At 46.0% G+C, this 17,741-nt stretch overlaps 1 protein-coding gene across 2 annotated transcripts in view; it reads right to left on the bottom strand.

Moving 5' to 3' along the window:
- The window catches only part of cdyl (chromodomain protein, Y-like), a 264,519-nt gene that overhangs the window by 9,408 nt on the left and 237,370 nt on the right, over positions 1 to 17,741 (bottom strand). For both annotated transcript variants that reach the window (XM_085989227.1, XM_085989226.1), the window contains exons 4-5: positions 9,898 to 10,070; positions 8,478 to 8,688 (exon numbers count right to left, since the gene is read on the bottom strand). In XM_085989227.1, coding sequence (XP_085845353.1) covers positions 8,478 to 8,688; positions 9,898 to 10,070 — 384 coding nt within the window. The remainder of the gene's footprint in view (positions 1 to 8,477; positions 8,689 to 9,897; positions 10,071 to 17,741) is intronic.

The following is a 17,741-nucleotide window of genomic DNA, read 5'->3' as shown; positions in this document are numbered from 1 at the left end:
AAGACCCTAGGAAGGACAGAGGATCAGAGGGACCTTGGTATGCATGTACATAGATCCCTGAAGGCAGCAGGACAGGTAGATAAGGTGGTTAAAAAGGCATATGGGATACTTATATTCTATGCCTCGGCTAATGAAGGCAAGAGCAGGGAGGTTATGATGGAGCTGTACAAAACGCTAGTTAGGCCACAGCTGGAATACTGTGTGCAGTTCTGGTCGCCACACTATAGGAAGGATGTGATTGCATTGGAGAGGGTGCAGAGGAGATTCACCAGGATGTTACCTGGGCTGGAGTGCTTCAGCAATGAAGAGAGACTGGACAGGCTGGGGTTGGTTTCCTTAGAGCAGAGAAGGCTGAGGGGGGACCTGATTGAGGTGTACAAAATTATGAGGGGCTTAGATAGGGTAGGTAGAAAGGAACTTTTCCCCTTAGTAGAGGGGTCAATAACCAGGGGGCATAGTTTCAAGGTAAGGGGCAGGAGGTTTAGAGGGGATTTGAGGAAAAACTTTTTTACCCAGAGGGTGGTTGGAATCTGGAACTCACTGCCTGAAAAGGCAGTAGAGGCAGGAACCCTCACAACATTCAAGAAGCATTTAGATGAGCATTTGAAGCGCCATAGCATACAAGGCTACGGACCAAGTGCTGGAAAATGGGATTAGAATAGTCAGGACTTGATGGCTGGGGCGGACACGATGGGCCTCTTTCTGTGCTGTATAACTATGGGGAAAAAATTCGTATCGCCCCATTTGGGGCGCCGTTATCGGACGTGCGCAAAGTTTATCACCTCCGACAGCAAACTATCGCCCCTGGAGGTGATTGGAGCACTAAATGAGGCGCTTCACACCTGTCTTAAGGCGCAAACGCCGAGGAGTGAGGCGCTACCTCAGAGTGCTGGCGAAGCAAGGAAGGGCAAATCAAAATAAACCTGCAAAGAGCTGCTCAGTACTCAAAACTCCTTCACACAGCGTTGAATCTCTCCAGAAGTCTCTCTCTCTCTCTCTCTCTCTCTGACTGCGTGGTGCAAAAATGTCACCGACAAAAAAAGGCAGGAAGCGGTCGCCTTTAAATAGCGCTCCCCAAGTCCCTTTCTGACAACATAACGCTCCCCTCAACCTGTCATTGCTAGCAGCAGGCAGTAAGGCAGGGGGCGCCACTCAATATCCGGTCCAGGGCACTAACGGGGCGTTGTGCACTCGAATGACGTCACAATCTGCCGGCGCAGGAGATCGTGGTGGGAGTGTTTAGCGTCGCCGCAAAATGTCTAGTTAATTTTGTGAGCGGCACAAACATCGCCGCGCCCGGCCTCTAGTTGCTTTGCGCCCCAATTAGCGCCCTCTTAAGGCGCTAGCAGGAGGCGCAAACAACAGAATTTTTCCCCCTATGACTCTAACTCAGCTTCTATCTGGCATGGTACGAGTTTAATAAAATATGGCAGGGTACTGAGATTGTTTAGGAATCTGGAAGTAAAAATAGAAAATTCTTGAAATTATTTGACTCCGTTTAAAAACTACTACAATGTTTTAATTTGGGGTAACTATTGCAAATCTCTAGAAAAGGTGATCTGCAGATGGACTCCCAAGGGATTATTAATACAAACCAACAGGTTGGGCAAGTGACACCACTCTGTTAAAACACGATAACTCTAGATGACACTACAGGTAGTAAACATTATAGAAAACACAGATCTGGAAACTAGCTAACCCATGATAGTAAGACAAGGAAAACAGATTCAAACTAGTAAAGGGAATTTTAGGACTTGTCAGGAAATTCATCTTTGCACAAAAAATGACCAACACATGGGGTGGACCTTCTGTATTGGGTAGTGGAGGCAAAGACCCCGGAATCATTTACCAGTTGTATCCAACATGGGGAGGGAGGGCTGTCACCCAAGAACTGTATGACATTGTAAGTGGTTGCCTCTCCCATTCAATATCGTTGTCATCTTTCTAGGTGGATAAGCGGAGATGGATCAAATCACTTTGCTTGTTGCCTATCTTGTGAGCTTGCAATGGGAAGGGATTAAGAGAAATATAGCAAGACAAAGGGAGCAGATTGATCCTAACAGTATAAGTCTGGGCCAGCAAGCTGAAGATAATTGGTTTTACATTTTGAGGAGGTAGTATGAAAACTTATATTTAAATCCACAATTAAATGCTAACCAAAACATCACAACTTCCAACTCCTTGAAAGGGCTATTGTCAGAGGTATAGTATCGCTTTTCCAAGGTTATTTTGATGATTCAATGTGAGGCACAATATTGGATAACAGAAAAGATTGGGTATCACATTTTCCAGTTTAATGAAGTATGATATCAATAACATACTATAAAATCATGTTTTGAGATTAATTAAAAATAACACCTGAAATAGAAAGATCTATTTGCATTATCTGTGACTATTATAATCAATTGGATAAGAGCAAAGCTGCTGCATTCCTCGCAGATAGAAAGATAGCAAAGATACAACCAGTGCAAAATAAGTCACCCAAGAACTACATGAGTAAAGTGGTTCCCTCTCCCTTTCATCGCCCCCTCCTCCAAAAAAGTGATCAACCCATTTTGTCCGTGCCAACGATTGCCCTATCGCCAACCTCCCATTCCTGTCCAAAGTCCCTGAACGTATTGTTACCTCCCAGATCGATGTCCTTCTCTAAAATTTCTATGCCTATCTAAAATGTCGCCCTTTTTGGCCCTGTGCCCATTTTCCCTCGTCTCTGTGAAGCACCTTGGAACATTTTTCGACATTAAAGTTGCTCTGTAAATGCAACTCGTTGTTATTATATATAGTCTTGACTATTCTTAAGATATGAGAGCTGTTATATCCGTGTATCTTAATGTTGTGTCCTTCAATAATCAGACAACAGACTGCAGGGAACGATCAACAGGTGTTTACTGAATGAGGGTTCAAACTGCAACTGACTGTACAGATCACTACTCAGGGTTTATATACAGGTGTGGTCACTGCCGGTACTACAGGATACAGGAGCTGTAAAAAGTAGTTCTCCCCCTTAAAAAGGTACATACATTACAATTCCTCCCCTTTTAGATTAACAGTACCATAACACTCATTTAACAATTAAATATCAAACTAATTACAATTAACACTTTTAACATGCAACATTAGCTGAAAATAGTCTATTTATAAATTCAGTCTCTGGGGAGGCTTCCTGATTCTTTCTGGATAACGCCTTTCCCGAGTGTCTCGCTCTTGGTGCGGAGGCGATTCTAGCACCCTGTCGTCAGTTGATTCATCAGCTTCCAATGCTATTGTTTCTGAGGTAGATGCGACCTGTACGTCGGGTTCCTCACCAGGTACGTATGGCCGAGACATGGGGTTGACTCGTTCCTGTGACTCTAGGATCTGGTCAGCATGGCGTCTCACAATGTTCTCCCCAACATCCACTGTGTACATTAGTGGCCCCTGCCATGTGCATATCGTTCCTGGTTGCCATTTCTCTGTTCGGTAGTCGCGGGCCAAGACTGGTTGCCCTACATTGAAGCTCCTTGTCGGCTTCCCATTGATGTGCTGGAATTGCTTACTCTCAACATCTCTTCGTACATTTGGTCTGAGCAAATCCAGACGAGATCTCAACCTTCGGTTAAAGAACATCATGGCCGGGGCCTGGTTGGTGACTGCATGTGTCGCATTTCTGTAGGCTAACAGGAAATTGTCCACCTTATGCTGCAGTGGAATGTCGTCATCGCACATGGCCGTTACTGCTTTTTTAAAGGTTTGTACGAACCTCTCAGCCAATCCATTTGTGGCTGGATGATACGGTGCGGATGTGTAATGCCTTACCCCATTCCTTTTCATAAATCTTCGAAACTCTTCGGACACAAACTGTGGTCCGTTATCAGAGCAAATCTGCTCTGGCAAGCCATTCCTGGCAAAAATGGTCCGTAGGATTGCAATAGTTTTCTCCGTGGTGGTGGAGGACATTTTGATCACCTCAGGCCATTTCGAGTGCGCATCCACGGCTATTAAAAACATTGAGTCCATGAATGGACCAGCAAAATCAATATGCACCCGTTGCCATGGAGATGAGGGCCACTCCCATGGGTGTGGAGGGGCATGTGGTGGTGCATTTTGGACCTTCTGGCATCCTGAGCAGCTCTTTGTCAGGTCCTCGATTTGCTGATCGATCCCCGGCCACCACACAAGCCCTAGCAAGGCTTTTCATTTTCACCCCTCCCAGATGACCTTCGTGAAGCTCATTGAGCACTCTTTCCCTTAACTTGAGTGGAATTACCACTCGTGATCCACACATCAAGGTCTCCTGGCATACTGACAGCTGTTCTCTTCTGGATGAGAATGCTGGCAACAGTGAGTCGCCATGTGCTGGCCATCCCTTCACCGTCAAATCATATACCCGAGATAGTGTCGGGTCATTTCAGGTCTCCTTCTCAATACTAGCGTTAGTTACTGGCAAGCATTCAATTATAGTCGAATGAAATATTTCGACAGGATCCACTGCTGGTGCTTCCTCCGCAGTAGGCAGTGGCAGACGTGATAGCCCATCAGCGTTTCCATGCTGTTTCATGCCCTTATACTCGATTTTGTATTGGTGCACCCCTAGAAAAAGGGACCATCTTTGTAGCCGTTGCGCAGTCATCACCGGAACGCCCTTCTTTGGATTAAAGATGGAGACAAGTGGTTGGCGGTTAGTCAGCAAGGTGAACTTCTGCCCGTGCAGATAGTGATTGAACTTTTTCACTCCCCACACTAGGCTGAGGGCCTCCCTGTCAATCTGGGCCGGGTTACGCTCGGCTGAGGTTAGTGACCGAGACGCAAAGGCTACTGGCCTCTCCGAGCCGTCTGGGAATTTGTGCGACAGCACCGCTCCAATGCCATAGGGTGATGCATCACACGCCAACCGAATTGGTAGTGCTGGGTTGAAATGAGCCAACACCTCTTTTGATGTGATCAATGCTTTGCTCTTCTGGAAAGCTCGTTTACATTCGTCACTCCACTTCCATGGTACCCCCGTTTGCAGTAGGGTGTTCAGTGGGTGTAGTACGGTAGACAAATTCGACAAGAACTTATGGTAGTAGTTCACCAGCCCGAGGAACAACCTCAGTTGTGACACATTTTCCGGTGCTGGAGCCTTGACTACTGCCTCAATCTTTTCAGGGGACTTATGTAACCCCTCTTCATCAATAACGTGGCCACAATACGAGATCTACTTCTGGAAAAACTCGCATTTGTGGCGATTAGCTCGGAGCCCATATTCCTTCAATCTAGTGAGCACCTGCTCCAGGTTGGCGAGGTGATCACTGTCATTTTCGCCCATGACCAGGATGTCGTCCAAATAACACTGGGTCCCTGGAATCCCTTGCAGGACTTGTTCCATTGCCCTTTGCTGATGCTACCCCGAACACCAGCCGGTTGTATTGGTAGAGACCTTTATGAGTGTTGATCGTGAGGTACTGTTTCGAGGCTTCTTCTACCTCCATTTGCCGGTACGCCTGGGCCAGATCAATCTTAGTGAAGCGTTTCCCTCCACATAGCGAGGCGAAAATATCTTCAATCCGCAGAAGCGGATATTGTACAGTGTGAAGGACTGGGTTCACTGTCACCTTAAAGTCCCCACAGATGCGAACCTTCTTTGGTTTCCCAGGCGTATTACTCAACGACCTCTTCATTACAGGAACGATGGGTGTTGCCCACTCGTTCCAGTCCACTTTGGACAGTACTCCTGAACGTTCCAAACCTTCCAGCTCTGCTTCGACGGCTGGGCGGATCGCATAAGGTACCGGTCTGGCCGTAAAAAACTTTGGGCTTGCATTTTCCTCTATTTTGATCGTCGCTGTTATGCCTTTTAGTGTTCCGAGTCCCTGCTGGAACACTTCTTGTGAGTCAGTTAGCATTTTTGACAGTCGTCCAGGTGTGACGTCATCATCCTTTTTGGCATCTACAGTCAGTGCTTGTATGGAATGCCAATCTAGCTGTATCTTCCGGATCCATTCACGTCCCAGTAGTGGTGGTCCTCCCTCTGGCAATACATATAGGTCCATTTTTGGTGTTTCCTTGCCGTTATATATAACGTTCACCCTTATTTTTCCTTTGGGGTAGACTTTTTACCGTGTACGTCTTCAAGACAATCTTTGTATCTCTCAAGGGTATATGTGAGAATAGCCGCTTGTAGTCCCTTCGGTTTATGACTGTTAGGGCTGATCCTGTGTCCAATTCCATTTTCACTTGGACTCCTGCTATCTTGAGCATGACCCAGATAGTTTGGTGATCCTCCGTTTTGATCATATTATGTAGTTTCAGACAACCCAGCTCCTTGCTTCCGGAGTCTGTATCACTCTTCTGTTCGTCTGAACTACTCTCCGTCACCTTATGTACCTTCTTGTACTTCTCCTGTGGAGATTTCTTGCTGCTGGTTTTCTTTCCCGACCTGCAGACTCTTGCTATGTGTCCTACTTTTCCACACTGTCTGCACACTTTGTCCTTGAACCAGAAATCATTATGGTCGTGTGTTGTTCTGCTGCAGCGATAGCACTTCACTGTTCCGTATGATTTCATTTGTGTCATATTCTTGTGGTCTCCGTTGTATCTCTGCAGCGTCCCGTGCTGCTGCTTCGTGTGATACTGCAATGCTGAAAGCCTTGTCCAGCGTAAGATCCTTTTCTGATAGAAGCAGTTTCTGGGTTCCTTCACTTTGAAGCCCACACGCAAACTTGTCCCTTAAAGTATCTGCTAGTCCCGTTCCAAACTGGCAGTGTTTCGATAGCTTGCGCAGTTCCGTTAAATACTCAGCATTACTTTCATCTTTATGCTGGTTCCTTTTGTGAAACTTAAATCTTTCTGCTATCAGCAGCCGTGTGGGGTTTAAGTGGTCCTGTAGGATTGACACTATGTTTTCAAAATCCTTTTCTACTGGCTTCTCTGGGGTTACTAGGTGTCGTAGTAAGCCATACGTTTTTGCACCCATTGATTTCAACAATACCAGCGCTTTCCTGTCATCTGGCACTTCATTCGCCTTGCAGTATACTTCTATGCGTTCGACATATGTCGTCCAATCTTCGACTTCATTGTCGAACGCTGTGATACTGCCACTCTTCGGCTTTTTTGGGTGTGGTTAGACTGGCTTAAAATGGTGTCTCTCGCGCCTTCCTTTCTTCCCCGCTGTGGCTTAAAATGGCATCTCCCGCGCTTTCCTTTCTTCCCTGCTGCGGCTTAAAATGGCGTCTCCCGCGCTGCTGCCAACGCCGCTCTCGGCGGCCCTCGTGGCAAATGGCGACGCCCTGTGGGTTTCGTGCGCTGCTCCTGCCAATGTCGCTCTCTGCGGTCCTCGTGGCAATGGCAGCGCCTCGCGTTTTCCTGCGCGCCTCTCTCCCCCGTTGACGCTGCTCGGCCCTTGAACACCGGCTGCGCTCTGCTCTCTCTCTCCCCGTTGACGCCGCTCGGTCCTGAACACCGGCTGCGCCCTGTGCGCTCTGCCCTCTCTCTCCCCCGTCGACGCTGCTCGGCCTTTTTCTGTGCCGCTCGGTCGGCTCTAGCCGCCGCTGTCCGGGAAGGGTCTGCGCACTACCTGTTGCCAGCCCGTTTCGCTGGACCACCGTGACTCGAAAGCCAAGCCTGGCTCTCGACAGCCTCCCCTGCGATGCTCAAATCTACGCTGGATGACTGGGCGGTTGCCCGGGGTCGACGCCCGTGCTTCTGGACTCGACCTCCTTCCACTGTTCTCCAGGAACGAATCCCTGGGAGGTGATGCAGAGTTGCAGGTAGGTTCGAATCTGCGTCGTCGCCAATGTTATATCCGTGTATCTTAATGTTGTGTCCTTCAATAATCAGACAACAGACTGCAGGGAACGATCAACAGGTGTTTACTGAATGAGGGTTCAAACTGCAACTGACTGTACAGATCACTACTCAGGGTTTATATACAGGTGTGGTCACTGCCGGTACTACAGGATACAGGAGCTGTAAAAAGTAGTTCTCCCCCTTAAAAGGTACATACATTACAAGAACCTAATGCAAAATCATCAAGTACTGGGAAGACACTCCCTTTACTCATCAAACATCTTTTAGGCATCTCGTAAAAGTTTCAAGGGTGGTTTCTGCTGATTGTCTGCATGGTTAATATTGAATAGGCTCATGCATTTCTCTGTAGTCTGGCCCTCAAAACCTTTGACTCAGCCAGCCTCAAGAAAGATGTCCAATTTTACAGCTAACATCTATGAAGAACTTCTTTATTGATTAATGTTAAAATTATGACAGCTAACTACCTGGAAAGAGTCCTCCTTTTTTATACTGAACAAAAGTTAGGAAGAAATGTTGTATTAAAGGAGCTACGTGTGGAGGTCAAAATATAACCAGGTAACATTAACCACCAAGGGTTTCCACTCTGCATTCCAGAAAACCCATCTAAGTGCAGAATGGTGCTGTCTTTGAACTTTATGTACTGAAAGTTTCAACATTTTTAGGGCATATACACAGTACATTTGATGATTTGAGAATAAATGTCGACTTACCGAAGCTAAACCCATTATTCTGGGAAATGTCAGTGATGAGCATCCATCTGGAGTCTGCCCAAAAGTAGTATAAGGAGTCTGAAACCATGCTTTCTCATTAGCCCACACCACATCACAAAGAGGTAATATGGAAGCTCCAAGACCAATTGCAGGGCCATTCACGGCTACTATGATTGGTTTCTTAAACTGAATAAATGTATTGACAAAACTCCTAAAAAAAAAGAAACAAGCTTCAGTCTGTTGCTCTTTTAATGTTTTCCACATATATGCAAATATCAATCTACAGTTTAAATACCACTGGCACAAATATAAAGGTTAACGTTTAACATAATATTACACAACAGATGTCTCAGATCTCTGCGTAATTATAACAAAACATTTAGACGTAGAGATAAACACCTTTAATGCGTTCTTGGTGACTTGTCTAATGGGACTGATCAATCCTGAGGTTAATCTTTTGTATAATTCTGTAAATCACACAAAGATGCTGGACTTTTACACATCACACATTTTCAAACAAAGCTATTAAAATTTTCAAAAGTTTCCAACCCTCAAAGAACTTCCAAACTAATCAAAATGGTTTCATTTCACAATACGGTGTTAAAATCTTAGATCAACGTGATTATATTTCTGATGCCTAACCAAGCATTTAAAAAAAAGAGACTTTATCATTTGCATTTTTTTTTATATAAGAGAAATTTACAATGCAATGGATCCTTAGTGCATACAAAACAAAAGCAAAATACTGCGGATGCTGGAAATCTGAAATAAAAACAGAAAATGCTGGAAACACTCGGCAGCTCAGGCTGCATCTGTGGAGCGAGACAAAGTTAACGTTTCAGGTCGATGAACCTTCGTCAGAACCGGAAGTTACAGATTTAACAGTTTTTAAGCAAGTGCAGGAACAGGGAAAGTGTGTGTGTGTGTGTGTGTGGGGGGGGGGGGGGGGGGGGGACAACAGAGGGAGGTAATGGGACATGGAGAGAGATAAAAGGTGTAGTCAGCACCCGCTGTATGAGACAATGGGAGTGCTGTCAATGATCTAAAGTAGTTATAACCACTGCTCCTATTTTCTCGGACAGCAGTGGCTGGTAATAATTCTGCTGTTGTCATTTACACCTTCTCTAGACCCACCTTGTGTTTCTTCACTTGTTCCATTACCATCTCCTTTTGCCTTGCACCATCATCCCCTTTGTCATTTAATAATTCCTGCCTCCACCCCATCACAGACCTTTCCATTTGTTCTTTCCTCCCCTTCCTGGCTCTGCACTTGCTTAAAAACTATTAAATCTGTAACTTATTCCAGTTCTGATGCAAGGTCATCGCCCTGAAACGTTAACGCTGTTTCTCTCTCCACAGATGCTGCTTGGCCCGCTGAGCAGTTCCAGCATTTTCTGTTTTTATCCTAGAAGATGCATACCTGATGGACTCAGTCATTTTAGTACTTTCCTTTTTTCGGTCATCTGTTAATCGGCGAATGAAATAAATAAAATCAAGACCACAACAAAAGACGCTTCCTACAGCACTCAGCAAAACCAGTTTACTATCATCAGCTGCTGCAGTGTTCAGGGCACTTTGCATTTCCTTCATAACCTGCAAACAAAACAATTAAAAATAAATAAAAAACCTTAACTGAATACTGCCATTGTACAATTTTAATTCCAGAAACACTCATATAGATTACATTCATCATTAAAAACTTCCTATTTATGCAGACTTGTAACATGTAAAATCAGAGCCAGTATCCAGTCAAGAATCACTTTCATCACCTAGGCAATACTCAGCTTCAGATGCAGTATTCCTCATTATTTATTGACGTTATCCTCAAACATAAGAAGGGTCAGTAAATCAATGCAAAGAAAAAATATAAGGAAAACATTAAGATGTTTCCAAACAGAATGATGTCACATATCAGCAGGTACAATAGTGTAATAATTACGTTACTGGATTAGCAATCCAGAGGCCTGGACTAATAATCCGGAGAACGCGAGTTCAAATCCCACCTCCTGTCCCATACCAACATGGTTGACTCTCAATGCCCTCTGAAATGGCCTAGAAAGCCATTAAGTCAGGGCAATTAAGGATGGGCAATACACGCTGGCCTTACCTGGGCATGAATAAAAAATATCCTCACACACTAAATAAAGAAATACTCACATGGCAAATTTTCAGTTCTTTTCAATCAGAATGGTGAAAGGATAAGTAATTACTCCAAATCCAGCTTTTCCATTTAGTTACTTAGCTTTCCTCACCTCAACATGCATCATTTTTCAATTCACAAGACATCCTAATGAGGGATGCCATCAGGCTCACCGTAGCTTGGGTTACATCCATCATCCCATTTAATTATTTCGTGATTCCTTTTTTTCCCTCTTCTATGCCTTCCATGCATTGATCACTCTGTGAAGAAGCACTTCCTGACATCTGCCCTAAATTCGCCTTTCACTCATTTGAATCCGTCTTCTTGTCCTACTGGCACAGTTCAGTTTAAAGTAATTTTCTGTTACTACCTCTTTATTGTTTAAGGTCATATACTTATATAAGGTTATCTCTCCATCGTCTCCTTTCAAAGCTGTAAACCCCAAGACTCTCCAGTATCTTCTCATCCCTCAATCCTGAGGCTAGGGGTTAGCCTTGTGGCTCTATTCTGAAGTTACTCCAGGGTATGAATGTCTCCCTCGTGTCTCCATGACCAGGGATGGTCACAGTACTCAAGCTCTGGTGTGCATATACAGTTTGAGCACTGAGAACAGGTAACCTGTTCCCAAATTATCTGTTAGTGCTGTATAATAACAGCCCTGGTTCATCAGTACCCAGTCAAGTGTCTCACCTTCACTTTGTGCAGCCTCCCGAGAACATAACTGAGATTAGTAACGCATCACATGGAGAATCAATGGTAGCGGGAAGTGGGGGGCGCGTGGGAGAGCTCACAATCTACCATTTTGTGGCATTGCGAATATAGGAGAAGCAAATAAGCTTGTATGCGATATAAGTTAAACAGTATAAGTATAATAATGAATCTCAGGAACCAAATCTACCTCTGGGATTTGGGTTCAAGTCCAATCCAGGCTGATGGGATGAAAGCCTCCCGTCTGCTGTCGGTATGTGGGGCCCTACCTGGAATGAGTCAGGCTGATATCAATCCATTTCCTAGTGGACATAGACCTAATGCATAAAAATGCCCTAAATTCAACACTAACTGGCAATCTCACTTGGGTGATAGGATGGCTGGTATGCAAAATGTCACACTGGTGTGACAGAGGGTGCTCTTCTGAAATTCAGGTCACGAGACTTTGCTGCAGCACTGTAAAGGGAGCTTTACTCCGCCTTCAATAATCGGTCTATACTTGAGGGCAGCAGTGCTTGGTGCCGACACCAGATGCCAAAAACTATTCCATTCACTGATGCTAATTATCTCTCACTTCGACGAGCACAAAATTTACAGATTTTTCTGAAATGGGGCAAATCTCAAACGTGACTAAATGCATTTAGTTTGGTGAACATATAGAAGAACTTTCCAGTTGAAGAATTACTTTCTCCTCATTACATTATCCTTCACAATCCACCAAACTCCTGACTAAATAGTAAGCTTAGCAGAAGAAGCTTTACCTTCTGGGTGAGATGGGATTCCTATATTCAACACTGATCACTAAAATGGAATTTGTGTTGCACTTGGTTGGAGCAAGAATATAAATTCATCTTTCTGCTTCCTTTCTACATCTGTTCAGTTTGAACAATGACTAATAACTTCCTCCTCGATTTCCCTGTTTGTTTCTCTCATTCATCTTCCATTTGATTCCTTTCCAATTTGAAGCTCACTTTACTACTCCCCTTTTGTCTTTCTAGTACCTTTTCACTGCCTGTGACAGATAATCTATGTATGTCATTCAGCACTTTTTCACCCTTTTAAAAGAATCTATTTACAAGTTATTAAACCTTTAACTGGTTCTTTGACAGTACTGTAGTTAGCATACCTGACTCTGGATTTTTACCTGCTCTCCTGTTTTTCCATACAGCCATATAAAAGGAGTTTGCTTTTCTTTCAGTTTACAATTGTGATGAAGGGTTGACACCTGAAAAGTTAACATATCTTTTCAGGTTGCAAACAGTCTGGTTCAATCTGAGACAGTGGTCAGAGAGAGGGATGGAGTCAGTGACGAGGGTATGTAGTTTGTGGTGGGGGCTTAAGGTGATGGCTTCAGTCTTCTCGATGTTTAGCTGGGGCAAACTGCAGCTCATCAAGACTGGAAATCAGTCAAGCAGTCTGATAGCACAGAAGCAGTTGGGGGGGGGGGTGGGGAGCGAGAGAGGTGGTGAAGAGGTAGAGTTGGGTGCCGTCAGAGTATATTTGAAAGCTGACCGTACATCTGTCAATGATGTTGCGAAGGGACAACATGTAGATGAGGTAGAGAAGGAAGTCACAGATGAATCCCTGAGGGAGTGCTGAGGTGACACTGGGGGAGGGGGTGGGAAGGCAGAGAAGCCATTGCTGGAGATGCTTGGGCTACATTCTGTGCAGTAAAAGTGGAATTAAGCGAGGGCAGTCACATCCAGCTGGACAATGGAGGAGAGGCATTGGAAGATGACGATATGGTCGACTGTATCAAAGGTTGCAGAGGGAGGAAGGATAATGCACCATGGTCAACTGAGAGAGAATGCCATTCATGACTTTGATTAGGGCTGTTTTGTTGCTGTGGCATGGGTAGAAACCGGATTGGAGATTCACCTCTAGTGTTCCATTTCTAGGTTCACCCAGGTGTTGAATGTTGTTTGGATTCAGTGCTGCTCAATCTTGCAATCAGGGGAAAAAAGTGGATTAAGGGATATGGGCACATGATTAGGATTATTGCTTGTGTGGAGGATAAACACAGACATGTTGGGCCAAATGGCCTGTTTCCATCTTGAAATTTCTATGTAATATCTATATATATATATCTATCTATATATATATAAATCGGTACTTCTGTCTGTCTGTCATTCCGTCTGTCATCGCCTGTGCGTCTGTCGGGCTATGCGCTCGAAAGTTACAGGGCGTACCTACGCGCGCGTTACCTCCAAAGAAAGCTTACGCTTCCGAGACGGTCTTAAGCGTATTTACGTTTCGGCCGGGCTAAAATTGCGCCCGCGGTATCCGAAAAACCTTCAACGTTCCGCTCATTAGCATCTCATTATCCGCTCATTAGCGACAGAGTGACCTCGAGCTCGACCAATCGTACGCCGGGTTGCTGGCGTGTGCCGCCGGGCCAATCGGTGAGTGTGTGGCCGGGCCTTATCGTTCTGAACCGAGGTGAGTCGCCGCCATCTTGATTCCAAACTTTTCCTTTCTTTTTCCCGCTTTCTGCGTCTTAAAAAAAAACGTTGCTTTTAAAACACATATGGTTTTAAAAAAAAATGATTTAGAAAGTAATTAACTTATCTAATCTCATTAATTTTCCTACCTTTCCCCGTTTTTCCAGGTAGGCCTCGAAGCCTCGGCTTCTCCTTCGCACCCACGCCTGAGCTAGGCACCTCCCGGCCCCACTCAAAAGCTGGCGGGCCGAGCCTCAGCCCAGCGCCGCTAGGGTGCGCGCGCAGCAGGAGCTGAGACGCGGCGTCTCTCTCTGGCTCGGCCGGGGGGCGGGGCTTGCTGAGCGTCAAGCGTCACCCCGGCAACCGGCCGTCTCGCACAGCCGCAATCGGCGGTCTTCACCTCGGGGGGGGGGGGGGGGGGCGGGGGCGGGGGGGCGCGCGCAGCAGCTGAGACGCAGCGTCTCTCTCTCTGGCTCGGCCGGGGCTTGGTCAGCGTCACTGTTACCCTGGCAACCGGGCCCGCCGGCCGAGCCAGAGAGAGACGCCGTGTCTCAGCTCCTGCTGCGCGCGCAATCGGCGGTCTTCACCTCGGGGGGGGGGGGGGGGACCCTCGGGGGGGGCACCCCGCCCTCCCACCCCGCCCTCCCTTCCCCCCCTCCCCTCCCCCCTTCCTCCCCCCCGCCCCTCCCTTCCCCTCCCCCCCCCTCTCTTCCCCCCAGTCGCTCTCTCTCTTCCCCCCCCAGTCGCGCTCTCTCTTCCCCCCAGTCGCTCTCTCTCTTCCCCCCAGTCGCTCTCTCTCTTCCCCCGTCGCTCTCTCTCTTCCCCCCAGTCGCTCTCTCTCTTCCCCCCAGTCGCTCTCTCTCTTCCCCCCAGTCGCTCTCTCTCTTCCCCCCAGTCGCTCTCTCTCTTCCCCCCAGTCGCTCTCTCTCTCTCTTCCAACAACAACATGCCCTCGAAAAAGCCTCGGCACCGCCGGGCACTTCAGCTAGTAAACAATAAATGACAGGGTTATCCTAGTCTCCTAGAACTAAAAGTGCTTATCTCGCTGACTGCTTTTCCATGTTGGAGAAGGAGCAACAGTGAATCCATGAACAAGGGGCAGTTAGGGAATTGAAGCACAGGCTAAGTGGGTGAGGTTGGGGGGGGGGTGGGGGGGTGTTAATATGCTTTTCCAATATCACTGGCTCCTGATTTCTCATAGCACCCATTATTCCTGCTGTCAATCACTTAGCTGAGTATTGTGGTGGCGGGACTCCCCAATCTCTCAAAATAGTCTGCACTGGATTAACCCAAGAATAGGAAATCCTACTCTTAAAATGTTAAGCTAAGTGTCCAACTGTAATGACAAATAGGGAGCCAGTGATGATGGATCTCGCTCTCTCTTCAGTCCTCCTCCTTTTCCCCTACCCTTTAGTAAAGGAAATCAGTTAAATGGAATTTTCAACTCCAGTGATTCGGTTTGCAAAGGAGGAATGCTCAGTCAGCACTTGGGCATCAGGGAAACACAATTATGCAAAATGCCAATCTCTACTAACACTCAAGCACTGTCTATATGCAAAACCACACTGTCAACTCACATTGCCCACCACAAGGGCTACTCCTAAGTCTTCAAGGACATTACATGTAAAGGGAGAATGTATACCTACCTCTCATTATCATGGGATGCAGGTACTCACATGGGGGAAGGTGTCTGTGCCACTCACACACCTTCAACATAGCTTTCTCTCAAAGGAAAAGCTCGCACATAACCAGCCTAGAGAAATGCAACCAACAGATAAAAACCATCACTGAATACTCCACGGGAAAAGGAGGTGCTGGAAATCTTAGGCAGGCAGGAGAGGGGAAGCTTGGGAGATAGCACGGTTGGAGGGCAAGGTAGTGAGAGAAGGTTGGTAAAAGTTGGGAAGTGCTCAGCATAGGTAATGCCAGCTTCATATGTCTTCTCAATGTACTGCAACCTAGCTGGTATTTCTTTAAGGTGGAATGTCACTGTTTACACAGCTAAATAAGCTTTACTGTGTTTCTAATGAAGGGAGTTCTTTGGAGGTAGAAGTCAGCCATTCCAATGACCACCAGGCACTTCCAGAGTGGATTCTACTGGCACCTCAAAAACCCTAACTTCTGCCACTTCATCAATTCTGTCATGGCATCCTACCTGTGCAAGCACCACAACAAACACTTATGCAGGAGGAAGTAATTAGCGTAACAGGGTTTTCATTAGACGAGGCACTGAATACTAGTGAGAAAGAGGACCTGTTCTTCTGTAAAAAGGGAGTTTCTGACTTTTGGAACTTCGATGATGGCAAGGGGAAAGTAGACCTATTTTATGAAGGTAAAAGGCTGATGTCTTCTTTGTGAAGTGGCTTTATTTGATGCAAGTACTGAGCTACAAGTGTCTTCCTTTCTCTGGCTGCTGGCTAGGCTCCACATCCTCTCTTTCCGGTACACCCTCACGTTGTGGGAGGAAGGTCCTTTTACTGTCCATACTTTCCCCCCTACCCCCGCCCCAATCATCAACTTCAGATGCCAGAAGCAGGAAGCTTTTCTTCAATTCAATTTTATTTAGTACGCAGCAAACTACAATAATCCTGGAGACTCTGGTACCAATCAAGCGGGCTGCTTTGTCCCGGATGGTGTCAAGCTTCTTGAGTGTTGTTGGAGCTGCACTCATCCAGGCAAGTGGAGAGTATTCCATCACACTCCTGACTTGTGCCTTGTAGATGGTGGAAAGGCTTTGGGGAGTCAGGAAGCGAGACACTCGTTGCAGAATACCCAGCCTCTGACCTGCTCTTGTAGCCACAGTATTTATGTGGCTGGTTCAATTAAGTTTCTGGTCAATGGTGACCCCCAGGATGTTGATGGTGGGGGATTCAGTGATGGTAATGCTATTGAATTTCAAGTGGCTGTGGTTAGACTCTCGTTTGTTGGAGATTGTCATTGCCTGGCACGAATGTTTCTTGCCACTCATCAGCCCAAGCCTGAATGTCACCCAGGTCTTGTTGCATGCGGGTACGGACTGCTTCATTGCCTGAGGAGTTGCGAATGGAACTGAACACTGCAATCATCAGCGAACATCCCCACTCCTGACCTTATGATGGAGAGAATCTACCAGTCTGTAGAACTGGAAAGTTCTATCTTTTTGTTCTCTGGTTTCACTGGGAAGGAAATGAGCAGCACAACATGCCTGGAGAGAGAATCAGTCACCTCCTTGGTACAATGGGGAGCTGCTGCTTTACTAATGTGGCAAAGGTCCCAGATGTTGCCTGGAAGGATACAGTTGCAAAGAAATTCAAGACAATGATGACCTTGGCTGGTACAGACAGGGTTGTTTTCTGGTGGAAATGAGTTGCAGGTCTTCAGATGAAGAAGTTTCCTGGCGAGAAATGTAGTCTTCTGAGGTAGTGATATGCAGAGAAGACCAAGACCTGCTATACGTGTAAATTTTGTTGAGTTGATGTCAACATCCAGGAAAGAATTATTTTTTGTGCAGCCTCGCTCTAAGTGCCTGCAATCTAGCCTCTTCCATCTCCTCTTCATAACAAAGGAATAGAGGAATTGCCACTGGAAAATTCATACCCAAGTCCAAAGTTGTATTTTTTTTTTAAAGTAGCACAAGTTCTGACAGAATCTCCAAAGTACCAGTTTGATATGCAGGCAAAGTACCCTGTACTACTAACCTTCAGTTACAGCAAACAAAGGTAGTATCTGCTTTGTGGCTCAGCATCACACTACATTGTACATTGACACACCGAGCGATCAGTAAAACTTCTGATGTCCATTTTACTTGTGGTATCTCTGGACAGTCTCACATTTCTCTTACGCAACTCCTAAGCAAGATTCAACTCTACAGCCAACAAAGGTCTGATATAGTATTGCATTCCTACTATCTGCTGAGCTGTTTGTGTACTAGTGGAGAAAGCCCAAACTTTCTATTTCCTTAGATTTTATTGTAGAGCCTCATTCCTCCCCACCTCT

The sequence above is a fragment of the Somniosus microcephalus genome, chromosome 5, assembly GCF_052327205.1.
Source record: "Somniosus microcephalus isolate GS21.2 chromosome 5, FLI_Smic_1.0, whole genome shotgun sequence".
Classification (NCBI taxonomy): Eukaryota; Metazoa; Chordata; class Chondrichthyes; order Squaliformes; family Somniosidae; genus Somniosus; species Somniosus microcephalus.
This window is presented reverse-complemented; position numbering and strand designations above follow the sequence as displayed.